The following is a 15,530-nucleotide window of genomic DNA, read 5'->3' on the forward strand; positions in this document are numbered from 1 at the left end:
TCAAATGTTAATATTTGGCAAAGAATTTGCACTTATTAGCACTAAAAACAGCATATAATTTGTTTATTTATTTGGTCTTGTTTTGGAATGTATGTTTATTAGGGTCCTCTGATCTTGTACTCTGAATTAATATGCATATTCTGGGTAATGAATGCAAACTGACCTTTAGGAATGTTGTATGACTGCTTTATTAAGTCACTTTGTTTTACTCAGAAAACACCAAAATACAAGGAAATTATTTACAGCGATGGAAAGGTCAATCACTCTGAAAATAAATGCTTTGTTGTGCAGCTTACTTTGTGATACAACTGATGAAATCTATTAAATGGTGACCATAGAAAAAATATTCTGCTCGGCAATTTTCTTACTATGTCTGGCTGTCTGCCCTTGAAAGCATGAGAGGTTAAGATTCAGACATTAAAGGGATATGAAACCAAAAAATATTCTTGTGTGATTTACGTTTATTATCAAAAGATATACCTAGGTAGTCATCTACAGGGCAGGAAATAGTGCTGCCTTCTAGTGCTTTTGCAATTGATAACGCGCTTGCAAAACTGTTGCCATATAGTGCTTACATCCCTGATTTTCAACAAAAGATACCAAAAGAACAAAGAACATTTGATAGTAGAAGTAAATGAGAAAGTTGTTTACAATTGCATGATCAACCTGAATCCGGAAAGAAAGATTTTGGGTTTCATGTCCCTTTAATATATAAATAATCTTCTTAACGAAATAAGGGCACGTTTACAAAAAATTTGCAATTAACAATTTTTGTAGTTTATAGTAACAACTTACTTAAAGGCATATAAATATTTTTAGTTCCACTCGATATTGCCTTCAAATCTTTCTCTGCATTCACACATCTCAAAGTTGGAATGAGTATTTAAAGGGACATGAAACCCAAAATTTTTACTTTTATGGTTTAGATAGTGAGTAGAATTTTAAACTTTCCAACTTACTTCTATTATCTAATTTGCTTTATTTCCCTGCTATCCTGCAATGCACATAGGTGAGCCAATAAAATGAGCTATATATGCGCAGTCACCAATCAGCAGCTGCTGAACCTACCTAGGTATACTTTTCAACAAAACATACCAAAAGAACAAAACAAATAAGATAATAGAAGTAAATTGGAAAGACATTTAAAATTACACACTCGCTCTGAATCATGAAAGAAAAAAAATATGTTTCATATCCCTTTAAACCTTAATTTCTTAAATTACTGATTTTTTTGACAATTCTAGTTGCAAATACTACAGGCCAGCAGTTTAAAATTAATTACTGATAGAGGAATTCAATTTTCATGATACAAATATTTCTATAATCAAATTTACTTAAAGGGATAGACTAGTTAAAAGTAAAGTTTCATGAATCAGATAGAGCAGCAATTTTAAGCAACTTTCTAATTTACTCCTATTATCAATTTTCTTCATTCTCTTGGTATCTTTATTTGAAAAGCAAGAATTTAAGCTTAGGAGGCTGCCCATTTTTGGTTCAGAACCCTGGATAGCGCTTGCTAATTGGTGGATTACATTTATCCACCAATCAGCAAGCGCTACCCAGGTGCTGATCCAAAAATGGGCCGCCTTCTAAGCTTACACTCTTGCTTTTTCAAATAAAGATACTAAGAGAACGAATAAAAAATGATAGTAGGAGTAAATTAGAAAGTTGCTTAAAATTGCATGCTCTATCTGAATCATGAAAGTTTAATTTTGACTAGAATATCCCTTCAAGAGATGTGTACCTATATAGCAACAATGTTTTTCAACAAGATTTGTAACAATGTTATACAAAATTTGTTACAATATAAGCAAATGCCAATATGTCATTAAAGTCATTTATAGAAAAATCATTAATAATGGATTACAAAATATAATAAAGCATCTACACCCTTCTATGGTTAAAGGGACAGAAAAAGGGACATCAATTATTCATATTGATACTTTGCATGAAAAATGTAAGTAGAAGCTGCTTACATTTACAATGAAAGTAGCACCAGCTGCTATAGTATACCTAGGTATTGTTTATTACATAATAACAACAACTCAAACACCACAGAAACATTTGTTTTCACTGCAATTAATTTTAAAATGCTAATTTTGTATGAATAAAAAGAAAACAATATGTGTAATGTCTTCAACGTTTCAAGTACAAATTTAGAGGACAATTCTTACCATCGTTATTTGGGTCATATACTGCACAACCAGCTGCCATCTTCTCCGTCTGTGAGCAGCATCTCCATTTTCCTTCCAACCAAAAATTGGGATGGTACTTGGGTATTATATAACTATTGTTCCTGGTCTCTATAGGGAAGAAAGAGAATGAATGGACACGACCCATATTCAAGGAAATAATAGAGACAAGGAGTTGATATGAAGGGAGTAGATAAGACAACCTTTCAAGGGACAACTAAGGTTGCTGTATGATCTTTTCTCTAAAAGAACGGATCTTAGAATGTTTTATGTGTTTTTCAGTGGAGGAGATGTAAGCCAACTAGAGGGAATATGCTCAGGTGTTGGTTCAAAGTTAGCCAAAGTGAATCTGCATAAAAAGAACCGTGTGTGGCTCTTGATGGTATCTATGAAAATGAAAGTCCATGAACGTATCATTTTATAGCTGATACTCCCAAAATACCCATTGCTTGTAAGACCCTAGGTAACGTCACATTTATAGGTTACTATAATAGTTCCACCATCTCTTAAACATGCATTAGTCACACCTATCCTTTAAAAAACTTCTCTTGATCCAACCTCCCCATCCAACTACCGCCCTATTTCCCTACTCCCTCTTGCCTCAAAGCTTCTTAAAAAACTAGTATATGCACGTCTATCCCATTTCCTTACATTAAACTCTTTCCTTGATCCACTGCAATCTGGATTTCGCCCCCTTCACTCAACAGAGACAGCAATTGCTAAGGTTACCAACGACCTACTTACAGCAAAATCCAAGGACCACTTCTCTCTACTTATCCTCCTTGATCTGTCTGCTGCCTTTGATACTGTCGACCACCCTCTTTTGCTCCATACCCTCCAATCCTTCGGCATCTGCGACACGGCTCTCTCTTGGTTCTCTTCCTATCTGTCTAACCATACCTTTCGTGTAGCTTTCTATGGGGCATCCTCTGCCCCATTACCTCTTTCTGTTGGGGTACCGCAAGGCTCTGTCCTCGATCCCCTTCACTTCTCAATCTAGACTTCCTCATTAGGTTCCTTAATAAAGTCTCATGGGTTTCACTTTCATCTGTATGCCGACGATACCCAAATCTACCTCTCTGCACCAGAACTATCATCTTCCTTGTTAACCCATGTCACTAACTGTCTCTCTCATATCTCATCTTGGATGTCCTCTCACTACCTCAAGCTAAATCTCTCCAAAACTGAGCTCCTTATTTTCCCCCCTTCTTCCAAAATCTCCACACCCCATGTCTCTATAACTGTTGATGACTCCATCATAACCCAAACCTCAAATGCCCGATGTCTTGGGGTCACTTTTGACTCAGAACTTTCTTTCACTCCTCACATTCAGTCCTTTTGCTAAAACCTGCCGCATCCACCTTAAAAACATCGCTAAAATCAGACATTTCCTTACACAAGACACAACTAGGATTTTAATCCAATCTCTCATCTTTTCCCGCCTCGACTACTGCAACTCCATCCTCTGAGGTCTCCTTATCTGCCGCCTAGCTCCTTTACAATCCATAATGAATGCCTCTGCCAGGCTCATCTTCCTTACACATCGCTCATCATCTGCCGCACCTCTCTGCTAATCCCTTCACTGGCTTCCTCTTGCCTCCAGGATTAAACACAAAATTTCTCACTCTGACTTATAAAGCCCTCAATTGCATTGCTCCCCCCTACATCTCAAACCTTGTCTCCAGATACTCTGCCTCCCGACCCCTTCGCTCCGCTCATGATCTCCTACTCTCCTCCTCTCTTGTTACCTCCTCACATTCCTGTTTACAGGATTTCTCCAGACTGGCTCCCATCTTATGGAACTCTCTGCCTCACTCCACAAGACTCTCCCCTAGTTTTAAAAGCTTCAAGTGCTCCCTGAAGACTCTACTATTAAGGGATGCATACAACCTACACTAACTTTCCTATCTCCACTGCTATCTCCTTAAACGCCATAGCACGTAAGCCTATGAGCCCAGCTGTTTGTAATCCACCTTCATAAGAGCTGACTACAACAGTGCAACTCTCGGAAGGACCCTCTCCTGTAATTGTTTTTATATACCACCTATGTTCATAGTGCTGCAGAACCTGTTGGCGCTCTACAAATACCTGATAATAATAAAAAAATAATACTAGTGTTTGACTTCATGGGGTCTTGATGGTTATGACCATGGATATTTAATGGATCCAGCCTACTGGGCTAAACCAGTTGGATTGGAAATTTGTATGGAGGAGTGGTTGTTAACAGCTGTTTCGTTTGGATCCTGGTCAGTGAAAGAACAGGCCACATCCCATGATCCTGATTGCTTAATTGTACCCATAATTGGTTTAAACAAGTTATTAGCTTCAATTCAATTCAATTATATGGTACAATGTGCATAAATGCATCCTAGGTAAAATATGTATGATGTTTTTTAGTCTTTTTTTCTATTCTTTTTAAAACAGTGATACATTTGAATTTGAAGATAGAAAAGAACCAAAAAGGCCCATCAAGTCTACTCATATTAAAGTGTTACTTTTTCCTTAGATAGCCTTATGCATGTCCCAGGCATTTTTTTTTATTGTTTACAGTCCTTGTGTTTATCACCTCTATTGGAAGTTTATTTCCAGAATCCACCACCCTTTCTGTAAAAAACTGCTTCCTCATATTTCTCCTGAATCTGCTGCACTCTAACTTAAAGGGCCACTAAACCCAAAATCTTTCTTTCATGATTCAGATAGAGAATAGAAATTTAAACAACATTACAATTTACTTCCATTATTTATTCTGCTTCATTTTTTAGATATCCTTAGTTGAAGAAAAAGCAATGCACATGGTGAGCCAATCACACGAGGCTTCTATGTGCAGCAACCAATCAGCTGCTAGTGAGCATATCTAGATATGCTTTTCATCAAAGAATATCAAGAGAATAAAACAAATTAGATAATATAAGTAAACTAGAAAGATGTTTAAAATTGCATTCTCTTTCTAAATCATAAAAGAAAAAATGTGGGTGGCATGTCCCTTTAAGATTGTTACCCATTGTTTTGGTATTTATATTTTTGTGGAAAACACTGTCAGCTTCCACTTTGTAAAGTCCTTTCATATATTTAAAGGTTTCTATAATTTCACCTCTTTCCATTCTCTCCTCTAAACTATACATATTTAGGTCATAGAGCCGTTCTTTTTATGTTTTATATTTTAGACCACGTACCCTTTTAGTAGCCCTCCTTTGGACAGTTTCTAGTTTATATTCTTATAGATATGGTCTCAAGAACTGTAAAAATATTTCAGATGAGGCCTAACTAGTGATCTTAACGTGGCATAAGAACCTTGCTATTTCTGCTACTAATACCTCTTCCAATTCAACCAAGTATTCAACTGGCCATACTGACTGCACTGCTGGCATTGTCTACCAATTTGAAACCATCTGAAATAATAATTCTCAAGTCCTGCTCCACAGTCATTAATGTACCATTGAGACATTGGGGCTGATTTATTAAGCAGAGTATGCTGCTCATTCCATGTGAGCCTTCCGGCTCACCAGAATCAGGAGTTAAGAAGCAGCAGTCATAAGACCGCTGCTCCTTAACTCATTCGCCACCTCTGAGGTGGTGGACTGCAATCATCCCGATCAGATATGATCAGGACGATTGACACCCCCTGCTAGCGGCCGATTGTCCGCGAATGTGCAGGGGGTGGCATTGCAAAGCATTTCACAAGAAATGCTTGTGCAGTGATAAATCTCTGTCGGCATTTATCGATGTCGGGCGGACATGATTCGCTACAGCGAATCATGTCCACCCGCCACATAATAAATCGGGCCCCTATAATTGGCTTTTGTTTTTTTGGATCCTATATGCATAATTTTGCTCTTAGTAATATTACATTTTAGATCCCATTTATTTGCCCAGTCCTCCAGTTTTTTAATATCACTGCTCATTTGATCCACCCCTTCTGGAACATCAACTCTATTACAAATTTTTGTATCATCAACAACAAAACCTTTTCTGTCATGATTTTTATAAAGCGTACAATTTTAAACAACTTTCCAATTTACTTCTGTAATCTAATTTGCTTCTTTTCTTGGTATCCTTTGTTGAAAAGCAAAGCTAGGTAGGTTCAGGAGCTGGGAGCTAGCTGCTGATTGGTGGCTGCACATTTAAACTTGTTATCATTGGCTTACCAATGTGTTCAGCTAGCTCCCAGTAGTGCATTGCTGCTCCTTTAATAAAGGATACCAAGATAATGAAGCAAAATTGATAATAGTAAATTGGAAAGTTGTTTAAAATGATTTGCTCTATCTGAATCATGAAAGAAAAAGGTTGTGTTCATGATCCTTTAAAAGAGTTGCAATTTATTTCCCTGCAATTAGGGTCAAACTGACTGACCTATAGTTATCAGAATCTTCCCTACTACACTTTTTATGAAGAGAGACTTTATTAGTGATTTCCATTCATCTGGAACAACTCCTGTTAGCAGTGACTGATTAAATAAATCAGCTAAAGGAGTGGCTATCATGGATCAAAGTTTTCTTAGAAACCTTGAATGAATATTATCTTGAGTCACAGACTTATTTACTTTTATTTTTGATAAAGCCATTGAAACCTCTCCCTCTGTAAAAAGAGAAGTAATATCCACATTATAATTAAAAATAAAATTTCTTACTAGAATTTCCCTTTAGAATAGACTATAATTTTACAATGTATTGTGAAGACTGAACAAAAGTAATCATTCAGACAGTTTGCTATTTGTTTATCTTCTTCCACTACTCTATCGTCATATCATCATCAGCCTTGAGTCTTATTATCCCTCCCTTTGTTTACAAACAGTCCTAATACAGTGTTTACTGCATCTAAAATAGTGTTCTTAAAATAGTCCCACTGTTCTTGTGCTCCTGTATAGTGATATGACAGCCCTAAAGGACCAGTCAACACAGTAGATTTGCATAATCAACAAATGCAAGATAACAAGACAATGCAACAGCACTTACTCTGAACTTCAAATGAGTAGTAGTTTTTTTGTGTGACAATTTTAAAAGTTATGTCTTTTTCCACTCCCCCTGTACCATGTGACAGTCATCAGCTTATCACAAATGCATACACGTACCATGTGACAGCCATCAGCCATTCACAAATGCATACACACTTATTCTTGCACATGCTCAGTAGGAGCTGGTGACTCAAAAAGTTTAAATATAAAAAGACTGCGCACATTTTGTTAATGGAAGTAAATTGGAAAGTTGTTTAAAATAGCATGCTCTATCTGAATAATGAAAGTTTAATTTTGATTGAGTGTCCCTTAAGTAACTAAGGTCTGAAGTACAATATAGTTTACCTTCTTTTAACGCCAGCACCCATTGCTGTCTACTTTCTCTGTCCGGAGCAAAGACATACAGAAAATAATTATCATGGACTACCTGAAAAGAAGAACAAAAAATATGAAACTCTCACAAGCATTATTGCAGTGTGTAACTTGTATATTGGTTTGTATAGAGTGTGCTTTAATTTATACTTTATAGCATCATACTGTGTGTGTATGTCAACTGGGTATAGTTTCACTGGATATTAGCTGCATACAATCCATACAGGTACATGATATACATAAGTGTATACTGAATGTTACAGGCAATGGCTATGAATCCAACATTTTGTGAATTATAATATTTACTGATATATACTGGTATGTCTCATTTCACGCTGGTATTTAGTAGTTTGTACTGCTGGACGCTGAATTATACAATAAATTATAAGAATGTATATTGGCTTAGATTACTTTATAGTCTCACATATTTTTGGAGTTGCTCTTTATCGGGTGAAACTGGTATGTATCCAAATTTGTATACACTAATCCATTATGGTTTAGTTGCTGTCTTTTGCTCTCTATTTGTATCTCTCTCTCACTTTCTCTATCTTGTTTTATAAAATATATTTTTATAATTTTATGCAACAGTTGTCATCAGAATTTATCGCAGGACCAGATAATTTGCAGACAAAAAGCAAGACTAAGATCTACAGAAAAAGTGGCACTACTGTGATACTTTATATAAACACAGTTATTGTGTTTGTAATTAGAAAACCGTTCTGTAGTCTTGCAATGGATTAAAACATTGGGGAATATTTATCAAGCCTTCAACCGCAAATATGCCGAAATTCCGCAGCGTAATTGTGGCGAGCTTTATTCAACCTATTTATCAAAGCCTACAGACCGGCAAAATTTGAAATCTGTGACGTAACATACGATCCGCCGGTCTCAATCTGACACAGGTTGATGCTTATGTCATTACAGATGTTCCCGAATACACATTCGGCTCTAGTTGACAACTTTTCCAAGTTATCAAATTTCTAACAGGTACGCTCGCGGCTATTCCGGCCAAGCGTACCTGGTTTTCAATCCGCCACCCTGGAGGCCGCGGATGCCATAGGAATCAATGGGAGTCTGAAAGCAGCGAAAGCTTATGTTCGATGCTGCCAGATATCCCATTGATTTCTATGGTAGAAAACAGAGGGCTCACAGATTGCAGAAGACACACAAGAACACACTTCCAACGATGAAGTAATTAACCCCAGCACCTCTGATGGCAGGGTAAAATTATCAACCCTAGTCCAAACACCTATCACTAGCAGCACACCAAAAAAGGACCTACCACTACGCTATCCAAGCAGGATAAAAAAGACCATACAGAAGAAGTAGGATCAGTAATAAATTTATCGCATATCACTCTTACTAAGTCACAGATCAGTTTATTAAACAAAGGACTATCCTTTGCACCCTCCACCCACTTTGATCTGTTTTCCACTATCCTGGATGTAAATGCCTTGGTGAGAAAAATCACATTACACAAACATTTCTCACAAATCACATACACAGATCATGAACAAGCAAATAATTCACTCTCAGTAGACACAGTACAATACACTTTTGATTCTATAGGCTTACAATTCAGAGATCTATGTGACTTACACACACTCTCTTCACTTCAAGTCACAACACTGAGAGAGGTTAGTATTCACAATATAACCCCTACACCTAAATTTTTACCACACATTAAATCTCACTTCTACCCAGTCCACAGTAGAAGTGAAGCAATAGAAATGTTCCAAAATCTAGTAGAGTCTGAACTTACCAGCTTACACTCTTCTCTAGAGAACACTACAAACACTGCCATTAACCATACAAGAAAACACAATTTATCCATTAATGAACAATCTGCACTTAAATCACTCAGCACCAACAAGGACATAGTGATCACCCCGGCGGACAAAGGGGGGGCTGTGGTCATCCTCAATACTGAGGATTACAAAAGAGAAGTATATAGACAACTTCATGATAGTGAAACATACTCAAAATTGACTTACAACCCAACCCATAAATTTAAACAACAACTCCGCACCCTGTTAGATTCAGCAGTGGAAGATGGATTTTTAACTCAAGAAATAGCCACCTATTGTCTAGTAGAACATCCAACCATCCCTACCTTTCGCACAGTACCTAAAATACATAAAACTCTTGTTGATACACCTGGCAGACCAATAGTAGCCAGTAGAGGTTCACTGTGCGAGAGGGTGGGAAACTGGCTAGACAATGTACTACAACCCATAGTCAAGTCCTTACCTGGGTACATACGTGACAGCACACACTTGATACAACAAATTCAAGACATCACTTGGCTAGATAACTACACTTGGTTATCCATAGATGTCACAGCCCTCTATTCGAGTATCCCCCATGAGGAAGGCCTCAAAGCTTTAACATACATGTTGAGAAGACACACTAGCTACTCAGAGGAATTCATCACTTTTCTTGAGGAACTCACTAGATTTCTTCTCACACACAACTACTTTGTCTTCGAGGGCCACTACTACCTCCAGAAATGTGGCACTGCCATGGGGGCCAAGTTTGCCCCCTCATATGCAAATCTGTATATGGGGTACTTCGAACATCTCCATCTTTTTGGGGGTGGGCTGGCCCTTGAGGACAAAGTAGTTGTATATGGTAGGTTCATAGACGACCTAATTTTGATTTACAAGAAAAATACAGAACTCACAATTCAGGAGATTATTGATTACTTCAATAATAACACGCTCAACCTGACATTTACGTATGAAAATAATGATCAGATTATCAATTTTCTAGACCTTACATTAGAACACAATAGTGAGGGTGACATTATAACCAGCACCTTTAGGAAACCCCTCTCAAGAAATACGATACTAAGAGCAGATTCTTGCCATGCCCCCCACACACAAAGAGGTATCCCTAAGGGTCAGTACCTTAGGCTGCGAAGAAACTGTAGTTCTCTTCAGCTATATATTAAACAAGCAGATGAACTCACCAACCGACTAGTAGCTAGAGGATACAAAAGAAGTCTTCTCCTCAAAGTCAAATCTCAAGTAATGAGAATAGACAGGACATTACTTTTAAACAATAAAGCAGTAAATAGCACATCTAACAACAATAATAAGGATACAACTAGACCAGCCTTTAAAGAAGACATAAGCTTTGTAACCAGCTATAGCAACCAATTCTACACTATTGTAAGGATTATCAAGAAATACCTACCTGTCCTTAATGGTGACACCACCTTAAGGGAAAAATTACCCAAACACATCAGATTTGTAGCCAAAAGAGCACCAACAATACGAGACAAGATTACACACAAGTTTCATAACAAAACTTTACCAACTACCAATTGGCTCACCCCAATTAAAGGTAACTACAGATATGGGCATGTACCCTGTAAGAGTTGTAAATATACTGACAAAAGTTTCACTTTTACTTCCTCACAGACTCATAAATCATATCCGATTACCACCAGAATGGATTGCACATCCACACACATCATTTATTTAATTACATGCTCATTCTGCCAACAACAATATGTAGGAATCACGACACGCCCTTTAAAAGATCGAATAAGAGAACATCTCTTGTCCATAGAAGAAGAATTCCCTAGAACTCCAGTGGCCAAACATTTCCACACACATGCACAAAAACTGACCCATTTCACATTCAAAGCTATAGAACAAATCATCAGTAATCCGCTAGGGGGAGACAGGAACAAAATGCTATCTAAAAGAGAGGTATACTGGATCTTCATATTACAAACTAGGGTACCCCAAGGCATGAACAAAAGATATGATGTAAATCTATATATAGAGTAAACAAAACTCTCCCTATACATACGAATTAGTCACCATTAGTCTATAATCTCCATATAAAAGAAGATAACAAAAGATAGATAATGATAAAACAAAAAAAAAAAAAAAAAAAAAAAAAAAAAAAGATCCACCAAGAGTTTCAATAAGTCCAATGCATACAAATCTAAACCAAACTGGTCCCTCTCCTATTCATTTAAAGAAAGCTTTGCTTTTAGTCTAATTCTCAAAAGTTCTCATTATGTTCACCTATTAGCTATTTCCCCCCCCCCACCCCTTCTCTTCAGTGTAGCCATCTAGCAGCTGGTAAGGAAGACAATACACACCAGCCTCCCCTTATAGTGATAAACAAGCAGTGCCATTCTTCCTCTCTATCTTTTACATAATCATCTTAGAGAAGACCATCTTACTGATACACATTCATCCATCAGTAAAATAGAGTGACACATACTCACTAGCTTTATACCTCTTAGGGGCCACATCTAAGCAGGGAAGAGCACACGCTTCTTCCCTGCTGAACCATAAGGTGGCTTAGAGATACACATAAGTTTATATTTACTTCTGCACATGGGGTAATAGTATGTTATTAATATTTTTAACCAATGGATATTATATACAACCAGCTGGGGATCCATTAAGGACCACCAAATGCCTTGCTGTATTTAAATAGAGCACTAGCGTTGACCAAGGGGTATAATTCAATCACATGTTCGCAAGAATTGTTTTGTCGTTCAAGATCAACATATGTCACCTTTATAAGTATCATAATATAGATTACAATTTATGACTAACAATTGGCTAGCACATAGAAATTGCTTCCAAAAAAATTCTTTTATAACCCCTTTCAGCATAGTAACAGCTGATTTGTATGTATATATATTTGTGTGTAATATTATGTATAACCAAGTACAACATATAGAATATTGTTTATTAGCAATTTGTTCTATCAGTCTCTTGCTGAGCGGGGTCTAAATGATTAACTCATGAGTGTCCACTTCACTACTCATCTAATTAATAACCTCATATTACAATTGTCAATGATCCCATTGATTCTGATTGGCCGCTCAAACCTTTATAAGACCCTGTCCAGCAGAGACTGATATCTCTGATGAAGCGCATGTGCCCATGCGCGAAACGCGTTAGATGGAGCTCACCTAGCCTTCAGAAGCCTGTTCTGCAATAAACTTTATTATCGACCTTTGGACTCAGCTTTCCTCTTTTCCTCATTTCGTACTCTAACATATACCCCGAGTCTAAACACCCCTAATCTGCCGCCCCTGACATCGCCGCCACCTACATATTATTATTAACCCCTATCCCGCCGCTCCCAGACCCCGCCGCAACCTAAATAAATGTATTAACCCCTATTCCGCCACTCCCGGACCCCGCGGCCACCTAAATAAAAGTATTAACCCCTATCCCGCTGCTCCCGGACCCCGTCGCCACCTACATAATGTTATTAACCCCTATCCTGCCACTCCTAGACCCCACCGCAACTAAATACAAGTATTAACCCCTAAACCCCTGGCCTCCCACATCACTACCACTAACTAAACCTATTAACCCCTAAACCACCAGCCCCCCACATCGCCATAAACTAAATTAAGCTATTAACCCCTAAACCTAACAACCTGCTAACTTTACATTAAAATTACAATATCTCTATCTTATAATAAATTTAAACTTACCTTTAGAATTAAATTAAACTATATTAAATTATTAATTAACCTACCCTAACTATTATACTACAATTACTTTAAACTACCAATTAAATTAACTATATGGATGACGTCACTTGTATTCAAGTTCCAGTTTACGGCGGTGACCGTATTGAAGAGGAGCTCCGCACGGGATGTCTTCAGGATGGACCTGCTCCGGGCCGGATGGATGAAGATAGAAGAGGCCGCATGGATGAACACTTTGCCGGATGGATGAAGATAGAAGAGGCCGCCCGGATGAAGACTTCTTGCCGGCTGGATGGATCCTTCAAGCGGAACTTCAAAAACTGTAAGTGGATCGTAGGGCAACTTTCTAATTTACTCCTATTGTCAATTTTTCTTCGTTCTCTTGATATCTTTATTTGAAAAAGGCATCTAAGCTTTTTTATTAGTTAAGAACTCTGGACAGCACTTTTTGTATTGGTGGATTAATTTATCCACCAATCAGGGATGCTTGAGTCGGGCTGCACCTGTTTTTACTCTTTTTCAGCTTTTCTCCAGTTGGGTGTCACAAACACTAGTTAAATATTATTAACCCCTAATCTGCCACCCCTAACATCGCTGCAACCTACATTACAGTTATTAACCCCTAATCTGCCGCCCCCAACGTCGCCGCCACTATACTAGTTTATTATAGTGGCGGCGATGTCCGGAGCAGCAGATTAGGGGATAATAAGTATAATGTAGGTGTCTGCGATGTTGGGGGCTTAATAAGTGTAGATTAGGGGTGTTTAGACATGTTAGGGTGTTAAGTGTAATCATAAATTTAGTTTCACTATAGGAATCAATGGGGCTGTGTTACGGAGCTTTACGCTACTTTATTGCAGGTGTTAGTTTTTTTTTCAGCCGGCTCTCCCCATTGATGTCTATGGGGAAATTGTGCACGAGCACGTAAAACCAGCTCACCGCTGCCTTAAGCAGCGCTGGTATTGGAGTTCGGTATGGAGCACAATTTTGCTCTACGCTCACTTCTTGCCTAATAACGCTGTGTTTCTGAAAACCTGTAATACCAGCGCTGTAGGTAAGTGAGCGGTGACAATAACGTGCACGTTAGTACCGCACCCCTCATAACGCAAAACTCGTAATCTAGCCGTTAGTAACTTAGTAATTTTTTATTGTAGATTTAAATAATTTGAGTAGGGTTAGTTTTTTTTTAATATGTAATATAGTTAATTTAATTGGTAGTTTAATGTAATTGTAGCATAATAGTTAGGGTAGGTTAATTAATAGTTTAATATAGTTTAATTTAATTCTAAAGGTAAGTTTTAATTTATTATAATATGTTGTAATTTTAATGTAAAGTTAGCGGGTTGTTAGGTTTAGGGGTTAGTAGCTTAATTTAGTTTATGGCGATGTGGGGGGCTGGCGGTTTAGGGGTTAATAGGTTTAGTTAGTGGTAGTGATGTTGGAGGCCAGGGGCTTAGGAGTTAATACTTTTATTTAGTTGCGGTGGGGTCCGGGAGCGGCAGAGTAGGGGTTAATAACATTATATAGGTGGCGGCGGGGTCCGGGAGCGGCGGATAGTGGTTAATACTTCTATTTAGTTTCTGTGGTGTCGGGGAACGGCGGAATAGGGTTTAATAACATTATGTAGGTGGTGGCGGGGTCCGGGAGCGGCGGGATAGGGGTTAATACTTTTATTTAGTTGCGGTGGGGTCTGGGAGAGGTGGAATAGGGGTTAAACATTTTAGTATAGTGGCAGCGTTTAGTGACAGGGTATAAATAAAGTTGGAAAAAAAATGAATAGCAGCGAGATTGATGACTGTTTCTTAACAACAGTCTGCTGCTCATCGCCCCGTACTTGGTGCGCGGCTTTTTGACGGCTTTTTTTATAAATATGGAGAGCGTATTCAGGTCCGCGGCCGCGATGTTAGACGATGTTAGGCGAGCGTGTTGGTGCCATCGAATGCAACAAAGCTGACGGCTTGATAGATAGGCCCCATTGACTGAATGGGAAACTTTATGAATACATGGACTCTTTGATGCAGTTTTCTTCAATGGTCAAACTCCCACCATCACTTGTTTTACTTGGAGGAACCAGCCAAGACTTGTTACTTGAGAAGACAAGACTAGCAACCATCATTTGGTTAGGATACTGTTAAACAAGGCAAGTTTTGATATCACCTTCACTGAGGCCAATTAGAAGAGATAGGTAGCGGGGTTAGGCTTGTAAAGTGCTGCCCATCGCTGCACTGCTTACCTCCTTCACTGTGGGATGTTCTGATGCCATCTCTGACAACATCAGAACGAGGCTACCATAGGAGCCTATGGAAGCACACTCTCGTATTGTGATTGACTAGTAATACCAGCTCACATTATTGTGCGCTGGTATTATAAAGTTGTGCACTAATATTGCTTGCATGCAAGAGATATTTAGTGTCCCACTTGTAATCTGGCCCTTAGTGTTTAAAATATAACTCACAAGGGTCTAGATTATTATTAATATTATCAGGTATTTGTAGAGCACCAACAGATTCCGCAGCACTATAAACATAGGCGGTAT

The 15,530-nt window shown here is 38.1% G+C and overlaps 1 protein-coding gene across 1 annotated transcript in view; it reads right to left on the minus strand.

The window, feature by feature from the left end:
• The window catches only part of ITK (IL2 inducible T cell kinase), a 205,506-nt gene that overhangs the window by 135,330 nt on the left and 54,646 nt on the right, over nt 1-15,530 (minus strand). Inside the window, exons 3-4 of the mRNA XM_053718791.1 lie at nt 7,489-7,570; nt 2,175-2,303 (exon numbers count right to left, since the gene is read on the minus strand). Of these exons, the coding sequence (XP_053574766.1) occupies nt 2,175-2,303; nt 7,489-7,570 (211 nt within the window). The remainder of the gene's footprint in view (nt 1-2,174; nt 2,304-7,488; nt 7,571-15,530) is intronic.

This window comes from Bombina bombina, chromosome 6, assembly GCF_027579735.1.
Source record: "Bombina bombina isolate aBomBom1 chromosome 6, aBomBom1.pri, whole genome shotgun sequence".
Lineage (NCBI taxonomy): Eukaryota > Metazoa > Chordata > Amphibia > Anura > Bombinatoridae > Bombina > Bombina bombina.